Raw genomic sequence first — 21,764 nt, 5'->3', positions numbered from 1 at the left:
TAGTGGTAGCATGAGAGGGAGTCTACAACCCACACAAGTGGCTCAGGTAGTGCAGCTCATCCAGGATGGCACATCAATGCGAGCTGTGGCAAGAAGGTTTGCTGTGTCTGTCAGCGTAGTGTCCAGAGCATGGAGGCGCTACCAGGAGACAGGCCAGTACATCAGGAGACGTGGAGGAGGCCGTAGGAGGGCAACAACCCAGCAGCAGGACTGCTACCTCCGCCTTTGTGCAAGGAGGAGCAGGAGGAGCACTGCCAGAGCCCTGCAAAATGACCTCCAGCAGGCCACAAATGTGCATGTGTCTGCTCAAACGGTCAGAAACAGACTCCATGAGGGTGGTATGAGGGCCCGACGTCCACAGGTGGGGGTTGTGCTTACAGCCCAACACCGTGCAGGACGTTTGGCATTTGCCAGAGAACACCAAGATTGGCAAATTCGCCACTGGCGCCCTGTGCTCTTCACAGATGAAAGCAGGTTCACCCTCAGGAGACCATCCGCCACCTCATCAGGAGCATGCCCAGGCGTTGTAGGGAGGTCATACAGGCACGTGGAGGACACACACTACTGAGCCTAATTTTGACTTGTTTTAAGGACATTACATCAAAGTTGGATCAGCCTGTAGTGTGGTTTTCTACTTTAATGTTGAGGGTGACACCAAATCCAGACCTCCATGGATTGATAAATTTGATTTCCATTGATAATTTTTGTGTGATTTTGTTGTCAGCACATTCAACTATGTAAAGAAAAAAGTATTTAATGAGATTATTTCATTCATTCAGATCTAGGATGTGTTATTTTAGTGTTCCCTTTATTTTTTTGAGCAGTGTATTATCCAAGAATAGAATCAATGGTTCAATAATTGAAATGACCATTATTTCCAGATCCCAGACTGTAGCTTTAAGCTTAAGCTGCTGTCATGTAGCTTAAGTTTAGCTACTGTAGGTCTACCCATTAATTCAAGATGGAACTTTGTATAATTCACTGATATTGTTAATATACTTTAAAATTCACCTGAGCTCCGTAGACTGTTCTTCCCTGGCTGTCTGAACCCTGCTGGGACCCCTGATCCTGCTAAGACATAATGAGCATAGTGTTGTGTACTGACTGCACTAGAGGGCTGTGGGTCCCGACAGAGACCATTGCGGCTCGGTCTGCATTTTTGCGGGTCTTTGTGATGAAAATATTTTTGTTGTCCCACAGATTATTTGGAAACGGTACACTTTCTTCTTTGTATGCGTTAACAAAGGCTACAAAACCTTTCCAAACAAACAACAGCTGTTAGATAGCAATATGAGGTGGCTATTATTACTATCTGACAGAAAACTAGAGGATAGAGCTGACCTGGCTGTGGTAGGTACTACTAGCTAGCATAGCTTATTCATTCACCTCAGTTGAGAGGGGATGAAACATTAGCTAACGTTACTGTATATGTCAGTTACAATACTAGCTCAGCACTGTGATAAACACTAGTTTCGTTTTCTTCTGTTAAGTTAAACAGCAGTTACCTTGCCAGCTACATCAGCCAACTAAAGAGTAGCCAGTTTCTGCTCTGCTTGCTTTTGAAACTTGGTGAAAGAGTGCAACACATACACACTGAACTATGCTCAACTCTCACGTGCCTTCCAGAAGCTTTGCCTTCACACAGCCTGTCAGCCCGCTCTGTGGTGTCCGCGGGGTCCTAAATCCAGCCGGCTGAACACTCCAAATAGCCTACCTGACTGCTCGGATGCTGGATTTTGGAAGAAGCTAACCACTTAGTTAGATAGCTAACTAGCTACTAAATTAGCAAACCAAATGCAGAACTGCAGAGCATTTAGCACATTTTAGACCGTTAACTTAATAGTTATAAGATATCTAGCTGGCAAACATTTAGTTGTGAATTCCATACTGTAATTAGATCACCTGGCGCATGCTGCATGACAGTGAATGACTCACAAGGGTCTCTCGTCGTGTGCTTGTAAACAAACACCACATGAGATGTGTCTGGGGACTACTGTAAACTACATAATAATGTGACAAGTGAAATGAAGAATGCAATGTTCTTTATCTCCTAACGTATTGCACAAGTTGACTGCAGGTATTTACTTAAAAAGTAGCTACAAATATTCAAATGTATAAATAAAAAAACTTCAAATAAATAGTTTCAGTGGTATTGAAAAACCATCTCCTTCTTTCCTTGTGGCCAGTACTCCCAGGTGGCCAACGCCAACACAGACATAGTAGATTGTGAACAAGCCCAAGACCTGGGGGCCATTAACAGCACCCTGAGGTAAGAGCACACGCACGCTACTTCCCTAAAAGGCCTCATACATACATGGGCAAACCAACACTGCAAAACATGGTGGTTATTTCAGATGAATGAAAGCGTTGTCCGAGAGTGGTTGCAGTATTACTTTTTCTCCTCCTCTCCCCTATAGTAACTATAGTAAAGAGGCCTTTGAGGACTGGGCCCGTCACGATGATGCACAGGACCACTTCTGTGAGCTGGATGGTAAGGCCCACTCTTCTTCCACTGCAATGCTCCACCTAAGAGACTTATAGACTTTATAGACGGTGCCTACCTTTTCCATTCATATGGGATCGAGGCTGGTGTATTTCTTCTAACATAGGAGCTACACTGGTGTTGGTAAAGCAGTAGGTTTTTTACCTGCTACACTGGACGCAGAACCTTTTGGCCAGTGTGCGAGAACCACTTTTATCAATTGTTCTCGGGCGTGAGCTACACAACGAATGTTGAAAATAGAACCAGAGCTTAATTATCCGCTCAGGAATCTCTGATGGACAAACACATGTAACTGTCTGAGAGTATCTGTTTAGAAAGATGGAGACTTCACTAGTCTCATTAGAATATTTTTTAACACGTCTCCCCCCAGAATATAATCGAGCATCTGACGCAATTGCGAAAGATTTTAGTTCTGGGTGTCTTGAGATTATATGCTCAGCCACGCGAGCCTCTCGTGAAGCGACGCTTCTTACATCCAGGTTTCATTTAAATTAATAGGAGCGTCTCATGCTCTGCAAATAATGTGCATTTAGTGTAGCAGGCGAGTAATGCATTTTAATCTTTTGAGGTGTGAAAATATCTGACACATTTTGGTATTGCGGTGAAATACCCCTTTAACATTGATAAGAGAGATTTTATAAGGTGTATCTCAATAGTGAAATTGATTAATCTATCCATCCATCCCAATGTTCTCTCATTCTTTCTCACACCTTTCTTCTGTCAGATGAGACGTCACCAGATGCAGACTATGTGGACCTGCTCCTCAACCCGGAGCGCTACACTGGCTACAAGGGCCCCTCAGCCTGGAGAGTGTGGAACAGCATCTACGAGGAGAACTGCTTCAAGTGAGACACACACACACACAAAATGAACTTGTGCACATGCCCCTGAATGCAGTCTTACACACAGATTAACTCAATCTCTCACATGCCTACTCGCGCACAGTCCACTCATACACATCACATAAGTGACATGTCCCTAATCTGTAGCTAGCTGAAATATTTCAGCTTCTTCCCTCTCTTCGATGTTCTGATGGACAGTCAGGTCCATAATTATTGGCATGTGTGCATCAATGATCCACCACCATATTTTACTGTAGGAACGTGGTACTTTTCTGCATATGCTTCTGTTTTTCAACACCAAAACCACAACTGGTGTGCGCGTCTAAAGAGCTCTATTTTCATGTCATCTGACCATAACACCGGTTCCAATCCAAATGCCAATACCGTTTATCAAATCAAATTGTATTGGTCACATACACGTGTTTAGCAGATGTTATTGCGGGTGTAGCGAAATGCTTGTGTTTCTAGCTCTGACAGTGTCCCGTGTAGCTCAGTTGGTAGAGCATGGCGCTTGCAACGCCAGGGTTGTGGGTTCGATTCCCACGGGGGGCCAGTATGGAGAGAAAAAAGAGCGTCTGCTAAATGACAAAAAAAAAAATATATATATATTTTTTTAAATAAGGTAATATCTAACAAGTAGTATCTAACAATTTCAGAACATTTACCCAATACACACAAATCTAAGTAAAGCAATGGAATTAAGAATATATAAATAAATTATATGGACGAGCAATGTCAGAGCGGCATAGACTAAGATACAGTAGAATAGTATAGAATACAGTATATACATATGAGATGAGTAATGCAAGATATGTAAACATTATTAAAGTGACTAGTGTTCCGTTTATTAAAGTGGCCAGTCATTTCTAATCTATAAAGACAAGGCGGTGCTATGGTCAGATGATATGAAAATAGAGCTCTTTGGCCACACACAACAGTGGTGGGTTTGGCATCAAAAAACGGACGTATATGCAATAAAGTACATCATACCTATGGTAAAATATGGTGGTGGATTGTTGATGTTATGGGGCTGTTTTGCTTCCACTGGTCCTGAGGCCCTTGTTAAGGTCAATGGCATCATTAACTTTACCAAGTACCAGGACATTTTTGCAAAAAATCTGGTTGCCTCTGCCTGGCCTCAAGTGGATTTTCCAGCAAGACAATAAACCCAAGCACTAACAAAATTTGAAAACCTGTGGTTTGAATTGAATAGGGCAGTCCATAAGAGCAGGAGAATGATATGGCAAGATTCTGTATGGAGGAATTGTCTAAGATTCCTCCCAAAGTGTTGTCCAATCTCATAAAGCATTTTAGAAAAAGGTTCAGTGTCGTTATCCTCGCAAGGGGAGGGTGCTGGAGTGTTGAAAAGGGGTACCAATCATTTTGACTCCTATATTTGTAAATATTTTTTGTATTACTTTTAAAAATATATACAGTGGGGTACAATAAAATGCAAATTAATTACTAAAAAATCATACAATGTGATTTTCTGGATTTTTCCATCTCTCACAGTTGAAGTGTACCTATGATAAAAATTACAGACCTCTACATGCTTTGTAAGTCGGAAAACCTGCAAAATCGGCAGTGTATCAAATACTTGTTCTCCCCACTGTATATATTTCTCTGAGCAATTGTATTAGTATAAAATAATATAATATAATTTCCCAATTTCTTGTTTGGAACATACAATATACAGTGGGGGGAAAAAAGTATTTAGTCAGCCACCAATTGTGCAAGTTCTCCTACTTAAAAATATGAGAGACGCCTGTAATTTTCATCATAGGTAAACATCAACTATGACAGACAAATTTGAGGAGAAAAAAATCCAGAAAATCACATTGTAGGATTTTTAATGATTTTATTTGCAAATTATGGTGGAAAATAAGTATTTGGTCACCTACAAACAAGCAAGATTTCTGGCTCTCACAGACCTGTAACTTCTTCTTTAAGAGGCTCCTCTGTCCTCCACTCGTTACCTGTATTAATGGCACCTGTTTGAACGTGTTATCAGTATAAAAGACACCTGTCCACAACCTCAAACAGTCACACTCCAAACTCCACTATGGCCAAGACCAAAGAGCTGTCAAAGGACACCAGAAACAAAATTGTAGACCTGCACCAGGCTGGGAAGACTGAATCTGCAATAGGTAAGCAGCTTGGTTTGAAGAAATCAACTGTGGGAGCAATTATTAGGAAATGGAAGACATACAAGACCACTGATAATCTCCCTCGATCTGGGGCTCCACGCAAGATCTCACCCCGTGGGGTCAAAATGATCACAAGAACGGTGAGCAAAAATCCCAGAACCACACGGGGGGACCTAGTGAATGACCTGCAGAGAGCTGGGACCAAAGTAACAAAGCCTACCATCAGTAACACACTACGCCGCCAGGGACTCAAATCCTGCAGTGCCAGACGTGTCCCCCTGCTTAAGCCAGTACATGTCCAGGCCCGTCTGAAGTTTGTTAGAGTGCATTTGGATGATCCAGAAGAGGATTGGGAGAATGTCATATGGTCAGATGAAACCAAAATAGAACTTTTTGGTAAAACTCAACTCGTCGTGTTTGGAGGACAAAGAATGCTGAGTTGCATCCAAAGAACACCATACCTACTGTGAAGCATGGGGGTGGAAACATCATGTTTTGGGGCTGTTTTTCTGCAAAGGGACCAGGACGACTGATCCGTGTAAAGGAAAGAATGAATGGGGCCATGTATCGTGAGATTTTGAGTGAACCTCCTTCCATCAGCAAGGGCATTGAAGAAGAAACGTGGCTGGGTCTTTCAGCATGACAATGATCCCAAACACACCGCCCGGGCAACGAAGGAGTGGCTTCGTAAGAAGCATTTCAAGGTCCTGGAGTGGCCTAGCCAGTCTCCAGATCTCAACCCCATAGAAAATCTTTGGAGGGAGTTGAAAGTCTGTGTTGCCCAGCGACAGCACCAAAACATCACGGCTCTAGAGGAGATCTGCATGGAGGAATGGGCCAAAATACCAGCAACAGTGTGTGAAAACCTTGTGAAGACTTACAGAAAACGTTTGACCTGTGTCATTGCCAACAAAGGGTATATAACAAAGTATTGAGAAACTTTTGTTATTGACCAAATACTTATTTTCCACCATAATTTGCAAATAAATTCATAAAAATCCTACAATGTGATTTTCTGGATTTTATTTTCTCATTTTGTCTGTCATAGTTGACGTGTACCTATGATGAAAATTACAGGCCTCTCTCATCTTTTTAAGTGGGAGAACTTGCACAATTGGTGGCTGACTAAATACTTTTTTCCCCCCACTGTAGCTCAGTATTTGTATTATTTATTTTAGTCTTTTTTGCTTGTCTTTATCAAGGCTGCCAATAATTATGGACCTGACTGTATGTCATATTCATAAATCCATACAGTATAGTGTCTGATTGCGCATTGTTTGTGGTTTGCAGGCCCAGATCAGTGTACCGGCCCCTTAACCCACTGGTTCCGCCCAGAGGTAAGGGATGCTCTTCTAGCTTACAGCCTGTATTCACCATCATGGATTGTCTTCATTGTCCTTCTCAGAGTGGCCTAGATTATTATTATACACACTTAAGCCAACAGCTAGTTTTGTTTTTTACGATTTCCCTGTGTATTCGCATGCTTTCACTTTGCTATTAGGTTATAGTAATAGTTGTTATATTGTTAATAACCAATATATTAATTATAAACGATATAAATTGTTATTTATTGCTTGTTTTCCAGAATTATTTCCAGAAATGTTGGTGTGCATATTCAGCTTTTTTGTAATAAATAATGTCCTCTCGATCAGTTTACCTGCTGGTAATAGATCTTTGATGGTAATAATGATAGCAGGGCTTTTGTTCATGTTTGCCTTGTAGTGTTACTTGAGTTATTTATAAGTAAATACTGTACAGTTTTCCCCTCCAGAAGAGAGAGAGTGTGTGTGTGTGTGTGTGTGTGTGTGTGTGTGTGTGTGTGTGTGTGTGTGTGATATTAATAGCCTACAGTGTGTAACCGGCTTTGTTCTCCTCTCTCTTCTGTATTTTTTCATTCCCATAGGAGGAGATGATGACGGTAAGTTGGAATCTATGCATGTTAATCTATGTATATTGAATTGTTCTATTTATAATATGCTTTAATGAATGCAAACTTACAGAAGGCCTATTGTCTTGTATCCGTGCAGGCGAAGGCTTCTACAACTGGCTGGAAGGTAACTTTTAAAATGTATTTTTATCTCCTCAAATTTTTTCTTTTTTTCTCTTCAAATCAGCATTATTTTCACTTCAAACACACTATATATTTTGGAATGAAGCAGGTTCATGACAAAATGGCACATCTTGCATCTGCGCTGTTACTCCCTATAGTAATTTCCCTGTATGGGACGCCACAGGACAAGTATAAACTTGGGATTATGATGGCAGACTATTTTGACGCTCTAACCACTTTTGTTATTTAGTCAGTTTCAGAACCACACCACTCAGAACAACCACTTGCATTCAAACCAATTCAGCCGAGACACTCTCTCTCTCTCCAACTTTCTCTCTTGACAATGGGTTTTCAACATCTCTCAGATTGCGTCCCAAATGGCACCCTATTCCCTATGTAGTGCTGGACTACTTTGTGGGGCTCTGGCCAAACCTAGTGCACTATATAGGGAAAAGGGTGCCCAAAAAAAACGCCCTCTTATCTTTGTATGCCTTCATTAAGGTTTTTTGTTCAGGCAGACAGTAGTGGTGGAAACCTCTTGGGGTGGGCTACAAAGAAACCATACACAGTTCCATTCCTTGGCTCTAGTATAAAGAAGACTATGAAATAAACCTTTGTTGTGAATGTCCCGTGACGTGCAGACACACTTACTGGACCAAGAGAGGGGACTCTAGTCACTTAAATGCGATGAGTCTACGACACACACGTACACAGTGATGGCAGACTATTTCTGAACTAGGGGTGTGTGTGTGCCTATCTCAAGCTTTCTTTTTTTCTCCCCTCTTTCTCTCACCCTCTCCCACCCTCCCCCTCTCTCTCTCCTCCCATCACCCCTCTATCTCTCACTCTCTTTCGCCCCTTCCTCCACTCTAGGTCTGTGTTTGGAGAAGAGGGTGTTCTACCGGCTCATCTCTGGTCTCCACAGCAGCATCAACATCCACCTGTGTGCAGAGTACCTATTGGGCGGTATGAAACACAGACCACTTCCTGTTCACTTCCTCTCCTTAGATGTCAAAAGATTCACCAGCGTTATATGGTCATAGAATTATAATTCTTAGAATAGAAGAAGCCCCTCGAGTCCATGTCAATTTGGGTGACGGATTCTATCTCTGGTTATAGTAATGTGTGTGGTGTATTGGTGTTTGTGTAAAACCAATTTAGCATTTTCTGTATATTTACTCTACTTTTGTAAGTATGCTTGTATTGGAATACTTTAATATGGGTCTGTTTTATCATTGTATAACTGATTCACTCTGCGTTTACACCTTCATTACATCAATGCATCAAGGTTTCTAAATCAGTGGTCCCAATTTTTCACCCCAACGTCATCATAACATTGTGCCAACGTCGATGTAACCCTCACTCTTCACTCCCTCTGCTCTCATCAGAGGGCTGGGGCAAGTCCCTGTGGGGCCCCAATGTGCAGGAGTTCCGCCAGCGCTTCGACCCGGCCGAGACCAAAGGCGAGGGCACACGGCGCCTCAAGAACCTCTACTTTCTCTACCTTATCGAGCTGCGCGCCCTCTCCAAGGTGGCGCCCTACTTCGATCGAGCCTTCGTCAACCTGTACACGGGAGACCTTCAAGAGGACCGAGCCACCAAAGAGTTATTGCTGCAGTTCTTCAACGAGACCAAGTGTGTTTTTTTATTTTTATTTATAAAAGAGATACTGAGAGATGAGGGTGACAGTGAGGAAAGCTAGAGAGAGTGTGTCAAAGGGCAGTAGGCTGGATTCAAACCTATGCCGACACTGTAGACATGTGCCAAAGGCTGCAGCATTACAGCTAGGCCAACTAGGCCACAAGACCAAGTGAGTCTTAGGGATCTTTTGCGCTACTGAACTGTAGGGCTTCAATGAGACCATGTGAATTTCAGGTCAAGTGGTTGGTTTTGACTGCGGATATTGTCTTGGCTTCGAAATAACTGTATTTTCTCGTCACCCAGAGCTTTCCCAATGCACTTTGACGAGAAGTCCATGTTTGCTGGTCAGAAGATTGAAGCAAAAACGTTGAAGGTGAGTCCACGCATTTCACTTTCATTTCTCTATATTGGTACCTCATAGCAATGCTAACTAACATGCTTATATTTGCCATAAGCCCAGTCCTAGAATAGGTTTGACCCATATGTCAATGGTTTGGTCCCTATCATAGCTTTGTACAGTGGGACTTAATTTGGACTGTGGAGAGCAGATGTGTGTATGCTGATTTTTGTGCTAGCTCACTGCACAAGCGGCTAACCAAATGAGCCAGTATTCGGGAGAACAGACTGAATTTGATCCGTCCATTGACACTTCCATGATATGGCCTACATGCTGTACATTTAGGCTGACAGGAAGTCATAATAGCTAAGCTAATGACAACTGACTTGGTGCAACTGTGTGTGTGTGTGTGTATGATTCCTCAGCCTCCCTGATTATGACTAAATCTCTTTAAATTATACTGAATGAATGCAGGTGTTTGCAGGCTATTTATTCACATTGAGCCTAGCTCATACCCACACAGGAAGCAAAAGCCTGAAACATTCCCTTCTCTCTCTCCCCCTCTGTTTTCCCAGGAGGAATTCCGGCTACATTTTAAAAACATCTCCCGGATCATGGACTGTGTGGGCTGCAGTAAATGTCGACTGTGGGGGAAGCTACAGGTACGCCATTTTGTGCCTCTTGTCCTGTGTCTTCTGTGGACCCGTGGTTACTTTTAGCGGTAGTTACTCGTTATGCTTTGCAGTAGTTAGCTGTTACGCAATGAGTGGAAAGGCAGTGCTATTTGTAGATGTGATCAGACAATTTTTCATTTATTTCTCTTCATATCAGAGTTATTTAGTTACTTTGCAAATTACAGTGCAACTTGCTACAGTTTAATACATACTGTAGAAAATAGATATTACATTTTTGATGTATGAAGACTTAACTAAAAGGATACTTCTCTGATTTCAAACTGATCCCGGCACATAACACAGAGGCACCATTATAAGCAGTAACAATACCCTTAGGACAATAAACAATACCATTGAATTTTGAGTACAGTCAAGAGGAAGAAGCAATATGGAATTGTATCGTGGGACAGTGTTAGATCTGATGATGTATAGGAAAATATTACATACCAGTATCCACATCCAATGTTTCTGAGCATTTGCTGGATATCAAATATGTTCATAAGGTAAAAAGAGACTCTGAACATTGAAATCTACGCTCCCATGTGGTTTATGGGCGACAATGTTTCAACCCTTTTGTCAGTGTTTCTCAATCCTGGTCCTGGGGAGCCAGGGCACATTTTAGTTTTTGCCTTAATAATAAGACACCTGATTCTAATAATCAAAGGCTTGATGATTAGTTGAATCAAAAGTGTGCAGGACCAGGATTGAGAAACATTTAAATAACTATAAGCTCATGGAACCTTGTCACCAATAAACCACATGGGATCATGGATTGGCGTGTGTGAGATCTCAGGCTTTCTCACATGATAAACCCATTGCAGACCCAAGGGCTGGGCACAGCGTTGAAGATCCTCTTCTCTGAGAAGGAGATCAAGAACCTTCCGGAACACAGCCCCTCTAAGGGCTTCCAGCTGACACGCCAGGATATAGTGGCCTTGCTCAACGGCTTTGGGAGGTTGGTACCACTTTTTATAGATATTTTGTCTTTATGGTTGGTACTACTGCCTTGGAAACTGGGTGGTGTTCATTAGGGCACACAATGGAAAATGTTTTAAAACGGAAAACAAAAATGACCATTTAATGCCGGACAAATCCAGGTAGTCCTTCCGTTTTAGTCCGTTTTGTTCCCTTTGGTGCGTAATGAACACAGTTGGCCTCATGACGGGGGATTCAAGTAGTGTTAAAATCTCTCTCTCTCTCACTCTCTCGCTCTTTCTCGCGCTTTCTCTGTTTTGCTATTTCAAATTACTATTAGCATGACATACATTTAGTAAATATTGCCAAATATTGCATACATTGTCGTATATAGTTTCTCAATCTTTTTCTCTCCCCATCTCCTCCCCCCTTCTCTGTTTTTCCCCCTAGGCTCTCCACAAGCATCCACCAGCTCCATCGTTTCCGCGCCTTACTGAAGGAGAAGAGGTAACAAACACCACCACCCACCAGCACTACCACCTCCCGGCCACCAGGTGGAGCCGCCCAGAGGGAACTGCAATAGTCTTATTCCTCCCCAGAATAAGACCAAGTTCAGGGACTTCAGGATCGACACTGAACCCCCATCCCCTCCTCCTTCCTTCTTCCTCTCAAAGTTTGTTTTGACTGTTGTGGATGAAAGTGTTCACCATTTCAGGCATAGTAGTGAGCTAGACCCATCCTTGAGTTTGTGTGTGTGTGTGTGCGAGTGTGTTATTGAAGGTGTGTGTTTGTGAGAGAGTACTTGTTTGTCTTTGATCACCAGTTGCAGCTAAATGATAACGAGAACTAGGATTAATTCCGTACTTTTACGACCATAAACTTGATAAGCATAGCTGCTTTTTGCTATCCTAGAGGTGTAACCTTTTTTCTGTGTCAATGTGAGCGAGTGCATGTATTGAAATAACGTCTGTGTGCGACTGTCTGCTTTTGCTTTTGTGTGTCTGTGCATTTAACTGCGCTGTTTAGGGGTGTTTTAACATCATCTCTATTTGGCAATCCAGTCTTATTGCTCATCACAAATGTATTATATAAAGCCACATTTAAACGTGAAAAAGGAACAATTTGCGGAGTGTGTATCTGTTGACAACGATAAGCTTGCATTACTTCTCTCATACCTATTCTATATGGTGGCAGAACGGTTCATGGTGTTTTATTCGTATCCTATTATTTTATTGGTTTTATGAAAGACTAGCCAGGGTGTTTTCATGGCAATGAAAAGCCACACCAGTATTTGTTTCATAGTTCACTTAAATAAGCTGTCATGCTGTGAAACTGCCATGTTGGAGAAGAGTACTGTTAATGGAGAATGGAGCCAATGGTGTGAAAAGAAGCAACTCGAAACAAGAAGTGGGGTTTGTTCCCCCATGATGGTCAAGTTCGCTGGGGTGTCTTGGTGAGCTTGCCATGTAAATCAATTCAAAATGGATACATGTAATGGCATTTAATGTCACACAACCTTTTTATACCGTCATACCCTTCAGGGCTGGGACGATACCAGTATCGTGATACTCTTTAGTATCATGGCATGGAAACAAAACACGAAGCGGATTTAATTATTTAGGAAAACAGCCCTAACGTTCCACCCACTATACATTATTTATTTCTGTCTGAAGTAGGTATTTTACGATGTGGACCAAAGATTTTACGTTGCCTTTTTTATTTTCTATCATGTCAAAGCACATTTTAGTTTTTCCACCATATACATTTTTAGTTTGTGCATCATCACCCCCTTGGGTAACATTGGTTAGAAAATGTTGCAAGTGAAGATCGCCTTATGTGCAAAGATCACAAACTATCGGTAGCCAGAAAATACCTGGGTAATACTTAGTAACACATTTTTGTAAAAGAAAGATATTGATCCAATCAAAGGTAGACATGGGGTCCAGTAAGTAGGACTTGAGTCAATAGTGGTAGCTAGCTGATACTTATGCTAACATAAAGAGCAATGCTAATGTCGTCGTGAATGTGAACGCTATGGAGATTTGAACGAGCTGTTCCTTCTTTGCTTAAACTGAAGAAAATAGACAAGAGAAAATATTATCTTCGAGGAAAAGCGTGTGTCTGAGTCTCGCATGCTTTCAAAAACACCAGAACGTCCTGTGCAATCCACTTGTCTGCCTTAAAAGTTCCAAAAATGTTTTTGAAAATAATATTTAAAAAAGCTTGAGTCTGCGTTCTTGGATGAAATCCACAATTTTGTCTCCAATGATCTCCACGCTCTTCTGCTTTCTGCTATCTCTGCCTTTGTAACATATTCAGATTACCCAGGAAGTTGTACTATTTGTAAAAGGAAAATTACATAACTTTTTTCAAATCTATATGAATATATATAGTTGCACCTGTATTGATGTGTTTTCTTGTTTGATTATATTTATTTGAACATAGGAATAAACATTTCTGGTTGTCATTCAAAACTTTTTGTGCCTCTTTTTCAGATTTGTACCCCAATCTATTATGTACAAGCACTTTGGGAACAATACTATTTGACCTCACCGTAACCGAAAGGTATACTTTATACCCCTCAAACTCAACTCTGGACCTCAAAGCCAGTTCCACTGTGTTTTTTTTTTTTGGATTGTTCCCCTTTAATCAGGGGTGCAGTTAATTATCAGGTAGAACAGAAAACCAGTAGGGTATAAGTTAAATACCCCTGCTCTATACGCTTAATTTAATATTTTAATGTAATTTTTTAGCAATAAACCCTGAAAAGGGTTGCGTTGTGTTATTGAGACTTGTTCTGACCTTTCCTATCATAAAATAAATTGTAGACGATGTTGGGGTCAATTCCGTTTTAACTAGTGACTAAATCAAGAACAGTAGGCTATCTTCACGTTGAGTATGTCACACCCCAAATGTCCTTTTATTCATGGTTATGTGTCAATACCGACCACGATACATCCACAGACAGAAAAGCGGACACAAAATAGAGCATCTGATTAGTGACATTTTCTCCATTACAAATTACATTTAAAAAAAAAAACCTTCCTGTTAGAAATATAGAATCCTTATTTTTCACCATTACGTCACCAATAAATTAATGTATGTTCATAGTCATATTTACTGCGATTTTGTTTCTGTATTTGTATCATTGTTATATACAGGCTTTAGGATATTGATATTGTCTAAGGTCAACTACCTTGATGTATATGTTTGTGCATGACTTAGTGCTAGCTTATAGTATGGTTTTATTTCACAGGTTTTCTAGTCGTCTTTCTAAAATGTCTATATCAGTGGTTCCCAAACTGTGGGGCGGTCTGTAGGGGGGACGCAGAGTTTTTTTAAAGGAACTCAGTCAGGCTTTCAACTTACTCTTGAAAGTTGTAATAGTAGAATGCACAAGGCACAATTTTGAAATTGGGTAGTATATCAGCAGTTTTCCTCTTGTCATGTCAGTCATTGCAGACATTAGGGCTTTTTATAACTTGTCAGAAATGTCCAGATCAACTAGCCCATGTCAGCTAACGGGATGTTCCCCAATGATGGAAGGGGGGCCTGAGTGAAATAGTTTTGGAACCACTGGTCTACATTATCACTAAGTTGCTAATGCAATACGGTGGCTGATGATGGACAAAGTACGGATGCTGTCGGGAAGTGTCAAAGTTGACAAAAGTGCATTGCGGTGCTGTACAGTGCAGTGTGGACTGGTTTATTGTTGGGGTCAATTCCATTGAATTGCTTTTCGATTTGGAAAATTGGAATTGGAATTTTTGCTTCCTGATTTGAATGAATTGAAATGGAATTGACCCCGACCCTGGACTTGTTATGTCTCAGTATGGATGGAGCTCTCCCGTCACTGGTGCCAACCGTTGTTCGTCCGTCCCCGTTTGTACAGTGAAACTGCTGTTGCGGCTGCCCCAGTCGTAGCAGTCTGTAACTAGGCTTTAGAAACAAAAGATAAACAAATCCTTTAGTTACTATTATTATACTGAACAAAAATATAAACGCAACATGCAACAATTTCATTGATTTTACTGAGTTACAGTTCATATAAGGAAATCAGTCAATTGAAATAAATGTATTAGGCCCTAATTTAAGGATTTCACATGACTGGGAATACAGATATGCATCTGTTGGTCACTGATACCTTTTAAAAAATGGGCCTCACAATGGGCCTCAGGATGTCATCATGGTATTTTTGTGCATTCAAATTGCCATTGATAAAATTGTGTTCGTTATCCGTATTTTATGCCAGCCCATACCATAATCCCACCGCCATCATGGGGCACTCTTTTCACAACGGTGACATCAGCAAACCACTCACCCACACAACACCATACACGCGGTCTGCAGTTGTGAGGCCTGTTGGACGTACTGCCAAATGATCTACAATGACGTTGGAAGCGGCTTATGGTAGAGAAATTAACATTCAATTATCTGGCAACAGCTCTGGTGGACATTCCTGCAGTCAGCATGCCAATTGCACGCTCCCTCAAAACATGAGACATTTGTGGCATTGTGTTGTTTGACAAAACTGCACATTTTAGAGTGGCCTTTTATTGTCCCCAGCCTGTGTAATGATAATGGTGTTTAATCAACTTCTTGATATGCCACACCTGTCAGGTGGATGGATTATCTTGGCAAAGGAGAAATGTTCACTAACAGGAATATAAACAAATGTTTGCACAAAATTTGAGAGAAATAAGCTTTTTGTGCATATGGAACATTTCTGGGATCTTTTATTTCAGCACATGGGACCAACACTTTACATGTTGTGTTTATATTTTTGTTCAGTGTAGTTATCTTTCAGTATATATTTTAAATCTAAAACATACTCAGCAGTAACCTATCCCCGTCTTGACACTGTACTGTACCTCGCGGAGTTGCTTTGAGGAGGGATGCTCCACGCCAGGTCATCGTCACTATCGTACCGACGGGGGTTGTCAAAGAAGTAACCTCTGGAAGAGAGCACGTGGTTCGGGATCCCTGTTCCACTCTGCAAAGACAGAGCATACCGAATGAGCTGAAAAAAATCGGTAACGCTTTCTTTAAGAGCCCAGTTTAAGCTGGTACTTACCTGGTGTTTTCACTAAGAAACGACGTGGTAACAATGGACACTTTCTAGTACTTACATTTAACATTTTAGTCATTTAGCAGACGCTCTTATCCAGAGCGACTTACAGTTAGTGAGTGCATACATTTTCATACTGGCCCCCCGTGGGAATCGAACCCACAACCCTGGCGTTGCAAGCGCCATGCTCTACCAACTGATCTACACGGGGCTACTTACCTTAGAATTAAACACAATTGGTAACTACCTGGCACCAAATGGTATTGGCTTACATAGTGACGCTAGCGTCAATGAATCTCAATGAAACCGAAGTGTAAGAGCAATGCAATTATTAGGTATTTACCGTTTAAACCACTAACTAGCTGGTAAACAGCAGACTAGTTAAATTAAAGCATTTTACAAATCAATCAAACATTTCCAAGCTTTTCTTCCCTTGTCATCTGAACACACACTCACCCTGTCCTGTGGCAGCCTGCGGACCCTGAAGAAGAAGACCACCAGGGAGGTTGGCAGCAGTTCCCAGACAAAGAGGATCACCCCGAATACGATGTAGCCAGCGTCCCCCAGAGTGGACCTCAAGTCAGCCTGCACAGAGAGAGAGTGTGCATTAGTGTGTTCATCCCTCCAGAAGGTGGCTGTTGGTGTTAGACTGTGTTTTCGAGTGTGTTTGTCTGGCGAAATGTATTTGACTTGTCCCACATTCTCTCTCTCTCTCTCTCTCTCTCTCCTCTCCTCTCTCCTCTCTCCTCTCTCCTCTCTCCTCTCTCCTCTCTCTCTCTCTCTCTCTCTCTCTCTCTCTCTCTCTCTCTCTCTCTCTCTCTCTCTCTCTCTCTCTCTCTCTCTCTCTCTCTCTCTCTCTCTCTCTCTCTCTCTCTCTCTCTCTCTCTCTCTCTCTCTCTCTCTCTCTCTCACTCATTCTGTGCCTGGGATAGCGTGTCATCCTTACCTGGTCGGACACGTTGTACCAGTCGTAGTCAAAAGAGTTGACGGTCTCGATGTCGGTCAGAGCCAGCACCACCAGGTTGTAGCAGGCCCGTGATGCGTACAGTAGAACAACCAGGACGCCAATCAAAGTCACCTGACACACTGACGTTCCCTGCAACCAATGGTGAGGGAGGTCATGGTCATGCACTACCAATCAGCATTAGTATTTACGAGGGGTCACAGTTTAGTGCTACCGAGTTCACACATTTTCCCACCTCCAAAATAAATACAAGGACATTAAATAAAATAGAAAACTTTTTTAAGTTGACCTTAACTGTTTTTATACTTTGTGTCCTACGTTCAGGAAAGCATGGAGCAGACCTAGTCAATCTTAATGGAAGTCTGGGGCTGTATGTATCAAGTGTCTCAGAGAAGGAGTGCTGATTTAGGATCGCATGGACAGACGAGACCTGATCCTGGATCAGCAATCCTACTCTGAGATGCTTGATACATACAGCCCCTGATCTACAAGTTCTGAAGGTCCTACCTTGGACTCGAGGTATATGCTGGCCAGGGACATTTTAGCCACCTTGTAAAGGCAGACGGACAGCGAGATGGCACAGAGCACGAAGAGCGTATCGTTGATGGTGACTCTGACCAGGACAATGGTCTTGACTTCAGTGGCGGTCATCTTAACCAGCAGGGCACAGGCCAGGTTGACCACCAGGAAGAGAAGACTGACTGCCAAGAAGACCAGATAGAGAGGGAGCCTGCAGAAGGAAAGATAGGGAAAGGTGGGGTGGTCTAAAACACTGCAGTACATACGGTCTGGAGACCACATGAAATGAATAAAATCTCTGGGTCCTAGTTACAGCCTTTGAGATATGTGAGGGTCCTGTATATGGAGAGGAAGAGAGGGGGAAACAGTCTACTTACTTGTATTTAAGGAGCTCTGGGGTATACTTGGACTTTGCCTTGAAGTAAACCTGTTTTGGGTGACATCAGAAAGCAAGTTAACACTTTGAACATTTTCCCAATGGTCTTTAAGAATTTGCCCCCAAGAAAAGAACAACAAACAATCAAAAACGTGGCTGCTCAGCTGAAGAACCAGTTAATTAATTGATTCTGTCTCCAGATCAGATACATTTGAAGGGATCCCGAAGAAATTCAAACAAATTGGACCCCTTTTTCACTATGTAGACTGACCTCTTATCAGTTACTGTAATTGCATCAAAAGAAACCAGTGACGTGATGTCAACAGCAGAAAAGCGAGGCCCTACTGTATTATCTTTAATAGTAATGTGTGAAGGGAGACAAATGCTGCGAATAGATGTAGCATTGCGTCTCTAACTGGCTATACAGAGCAGTGGGCATAAGAATGTCAAGCAAATGTGTGATTGCTGGCGTCTGCAGACGAGGGCTGTTCAAGTCTGTATTGTGGGCCACCCCTTTGAGCCGGGTTCCTCTTTTTAGGTTTGCTTCCTCCTAGGGAGTTTTTCCTGCCCTGTTCTTTCGCTTCTGCTTTGCTCGCTAATTGGGGTTTAAGCCGGGTAACCTTAAAGCACTTTGTGACAACTGCTGGTGTGAAAAATCTATATAGAATCAAGTATAAAACTCTAGATCCTCTATTTAAGTCTATTACAATTTAATTACGTGCCTCTGATAATGATTCTTCATCTATACTGAACAAAAATATAAAACGCAACATGTAAAGTCTTGGTCACATGTTTCATGAGCTGAAATAAAATATCCCAGAAATGTTTAGCACAAAAAGGATATTTCTCTCGAATTTTGTGCATAAATTTGTTTACTTCCATGTTAGTGAGCATTTCTCCTTTGCCAAGATAATCCATCCACCTGACAGGTGTGGCATATCAAGAAGCTAATTAAACAGCATGATCATTACACAGGTGCACCTTGTGCTGGGGACAATGAAAGGTCACTCTAAAATGTGCAGTTTTGTCACACAACACAATGCCACAGATGTCTCAAGTTTTGAGGGAGCGCGCAATTGGCATGCTGACTGCAGGAATGTCCAACAGAACTGTTGCCAGAGAATTGAATGATAATCTCTCTACCATAAGCCGCCTACAATGTCGTTTTAGAGAATTTGGCTGTACGTCCAACCGGCCTCACAACCGCAGACCATGTGTAACCACACCAGCCCAGGACATCCACATCCAGCTTCTTCAGCTGTGGGATGGTCTCAAAAGAGCCACCCGGACAGCTGATGAAACTGTGGGTTTGCATAACCGAAGAATTTCTGCACAAACTGTCAGAAACCGTCTCAGGGAAGCTCATCTGCATGCTTGTCATCCTCACCGGGGTCTTGACCTGACTGCAGTTGTAACCGACTCCAGTGGGCAAATGCTCACCTTCGATGGACACTGGCACGTTGGAGAAGTGTGCTCTTCACAGATGAATCCCGGTTTCAACTGTACCGGGCAGATGGCAGGCATCATGTATGGCGTCTTGTGGGCGAGCGGTTTGCTGATGTCAACGTTGTGGAAAGAGTGCCCCATGGTGGCAGTGGGGTTATGGTATGGGCAGGCATAAGCTACGGACAATGAACACAATTGCATTTTATCAATGGCAATTTGAATGCACAGAGATACCGGGACGAGATCCTGGGGCCCATTGTCGTGCCATTCATCCGCCTCCATCACCTCCTGTTTCAGCATGATAATGTACAGACGGACCCATGTCGCAAGGATCTGTACACAATTCCTGGAAGCTGAAAATGTCCCAGTTCTTCCATGGCCTGCATACTCTCCAGACATGTCACCCATTGAGCATGTTTGGGATGCTCTGGATCAACGTGTACGACAGCGTTTCCAGTTCCCGCCAATATCCAGCAACTTCACACAGCCATTGGAGAGGAGTGGGACAACATTCCACAATCAACAGCCTGGTCAACTCTATGCAAAGGAGATGTGTCGCGCTGCATGAGGCAAATGGTGGTCACACCAGATACTGACTGGTTTTCTGATCCACGCCCCTACCTTTAAAAAAAAAGTGTTTGTGACCAACAGATGCATATCTATACTCCCAGTCATGTGAAATCCATAGATTAGGGCCTAATGAATGTATTTCAATTGACTGATTTCCTTGTATGAACTGTAACTCAGAAAAATCTTTGAAATTGTTGCATGTTGCGTTTATATTTTTGTTCAGTGTATCTAAAAGCAGCATGTCTTCTTGTCTGACCCGTATTGCCCACACCTCACCACGACGCCTTCTATGATATATTGTAAATAACTAGCTGTATGAATATATAATTGCCAAATGCTGTGTGCACAATGAGGTGGCTGTGCTAAATTACTAAATTAGGAAAACGTTGCTAATCTTCCTTTGCTGGGGCTTCATACCTTTACCCTTCTGTATTTTTCTTAAACCGCCCCCTCCTCCCCACTGCCTTCACGCCCCTTCCACCACTTACCTCTTCTAGGGGAGCTTTCCCCATATGATTGTATATCCCCCCTATTGGGGATGCCACCATTTCAACAATATCGGAAATACCAGTCCACAGCTATTCTTGTATACACAACACTCACACATCAATGTATCATCATATTAATACTCTGAACTACTACCTAGACACGGAGGCTGAAAAAAAGGACAGATTGGGTATAAAAAACAACAACATATAGCATCCAACCGTAATCCACATTTTGGACCCCAATGGACCCTCAATGTGGCCCCTAGGAGCCCATCCTTACCTGGGCGCAGTAGAGGTTCATGAGGCTCAGCGTGAAGAACTGCAGGCAGACGGGGAAGCAGTAGAGCAGCCAGAAGGCGAAGGGCCCCAGCGCGTTGGCCGTGACGCAGTCGCGGAAGTAGAAGGAGAAGAGGAGTGCGCGCAGCGCGGCCCACAGCAGACACAGGAAGAGGAAGGCCGTCTGGTAGCTGAAGCGCTTGTGGCGGTAGCGCAGCACCAGCCACAGCTGGGCATAGATGAAGGCAAAGAGGAGAGAGTAGAAGACGGTGTAGGCCACGGTGAGGCCAAGCTTGACGTAGGGCGGGATGGCCGGAGCCATGGTGGGCGGGGGAGGCAGGGAGCCGTTACCGGCTGCTGCCGCCGTGGATGCCGGCTCTGGTGCCGCTGACGCCCCCCTGACGGTGCCTTGCTCCACCACCGGGGATGATGACTCCAGGGACATGTCCATCGCTTCTCCATTCATCCTCTGTTCCTCAACGAGGGAGAGAAAGAAGGGAATCTGTTTTTTTCCCCTCTATCTCTCTCAGGCAATGCTATATTGCGGCTGGTGGAGACGATATCTCCCCTCCATGGAGCCTTTGCTTCAGACACACAACCCTGCTGTCTGACTCAGCGAGAGAGAGAGAGGGAGAGGGAGACAGAGGAGGGAGGAGAGGGGGGAAAGAGACACTCCCCTCTTGAAGAGTGGTTGGAGGCTGATGTCACATGACCGTGGCTCGGAGCGTTTCATGGGCTGAGGGCTCGGCAGGAGGATGTGATGCATTTGAAGAGGATGGAGGGAGGGTACAGATGGATCGAGAAAAAGAGAGAATGAGAGAGAGGGAGGGAGGAAGGGAGAGGTGCACTGACTGTACCTTAGACCACGTGCTGGAGGGACCTGTCATCTGCTCCCATCCCCCTCTTCCATCATAGACAGCATCATCATGCAGTCTGTGCCAATTGTCT

At 43.0% G+C, this 21,764-nt stretch overlaps 2 protein-coding genes across 3 annotated transcripts in view; one reads left to right on the top strand and one right to left on the bottom strand.

The window, feature by feature from the left end:
• Positions 1-13,583, top strand: part of LOC123491422 (ERO1-like protein beta) — a 30,774-nt gene extending 17,191 nt beyond the window's left edge. For both annotated transcript variants that reach the window (XM_045222161.1, XM_045222162.1), the window contains exons 5-16: positions 2,187-2,269; positions 2,418-2,491; positions 3,228-3,348; positions 6,783-6,829; positions 7,396-7,410; positions 7,520-7,546; positions 8,416-8,508; positions 8,931-9,177; positions 9,487-9,556; positions 10,096-10,182; positions 11,016-11,149; positions 11,560-13,583. In XM_045222161.1, the coding sequence (XP_045078096.1) occupies positions 2,187-2,269; positions 2,418-2,491; positions 3,228-3,348; positions 6,783-6,829; positions 7,396-7,410; positions 7,520-7,546; positions 8,416-8,508; positions 8,931-9,177; positions 9,487-9,556; positions 10,096-10,182; positions 11,016-11,149; positions 11,560-11,620 (1,059 nt within the window). In that variant the 3' untranslated portion in view covers positions 11,621-13,583. The remainder of the gene's footprint in view (positions 1-2,186; positions 2,270-2,417; positions 2,492-3,227; positions 3,349-6,782; positions 6,830-7,395; positions 7,411-7,519; positions 7,547-8,415; positions 8,509-8,930; positions 9,178-9,486; positions 9,557-10,095; positions 10,183-11,015; positions 11,150-11,559) is intronic.
• Positions 13,584-14,450: 867 nt separating this feature from the next.
• On the bottom strand, positions 14,451-21,454 carry LOC121572399 (G protein-coupled receptor 137Ba). The gene is made up of 7 exons (XM_045222165.1): positions 20,821-21,454; positions 18,038-18,087; positions 17,649-17,871; positions 17,124-17,273; positions 16,634-16,762; positions 15,981-16,102; positions 14,451-15,048 (listed from the first exon to the last, which is right to left on the bottom strand). The coding sequence occupies exons 1-7, from the start codon at positions 21,280-21,282 to the stop codon at positions 14,937-14,939; spliced, it is 1,248 nt and encodes a 415-aa protein (XP_045078100.1). The 5' UTR covers positions 21,283-21,454; the 3' UTR covers positions 14,451-14,936.
• Between the last annotated feature and the right edge of the window lie 310 nt (positions 21,455-21,764).

Source organism: Coregonus clupeaformis, chromosome 8 (assembly GCF_020615455.1).
Source record: "Coregonus clupeaformis isolate EN_2021a chromosome 8, ASM2061545v1, whole genome shotgun sequence".
NCBI lineage: Eukaryota > Metazoa > Chordata > Actinopteri > Salmoniformes > Salmonidae > Coregonus > Coregonus clupeaformis.
The sequence above is the reverse complement of the archived record's forward strand: the minus strand, read 5'-3'. Positions and strand labels throughout refer to the sequence as shown.

Excerpts from the sequence above, each read along its gene's own strand:
- LOC121572399 (XM_045222165.1), bottom strand. The coding sequence starts at position 21,282 with ATGAATGGAGAAGCGATGGACATGTCCCTGGAGTCATCATCCCCGGTG. Across the intron at positions 17,872-18,037 it reads CCAGAGCTCCTTAAATACAA|GCTCCCTCTCTATCTGGTCT; the intron begins GTAAGTAGACTG and ends TTCCTTCTGCAG. Across the intron at positions 17,274-17,648 it reads GCATATACCTCGAGTCCAAG|GGAACGTCAGTGTGTCAGGT; the intron begins GTAGGACCTTCA and ends CATTGGTTGCAG.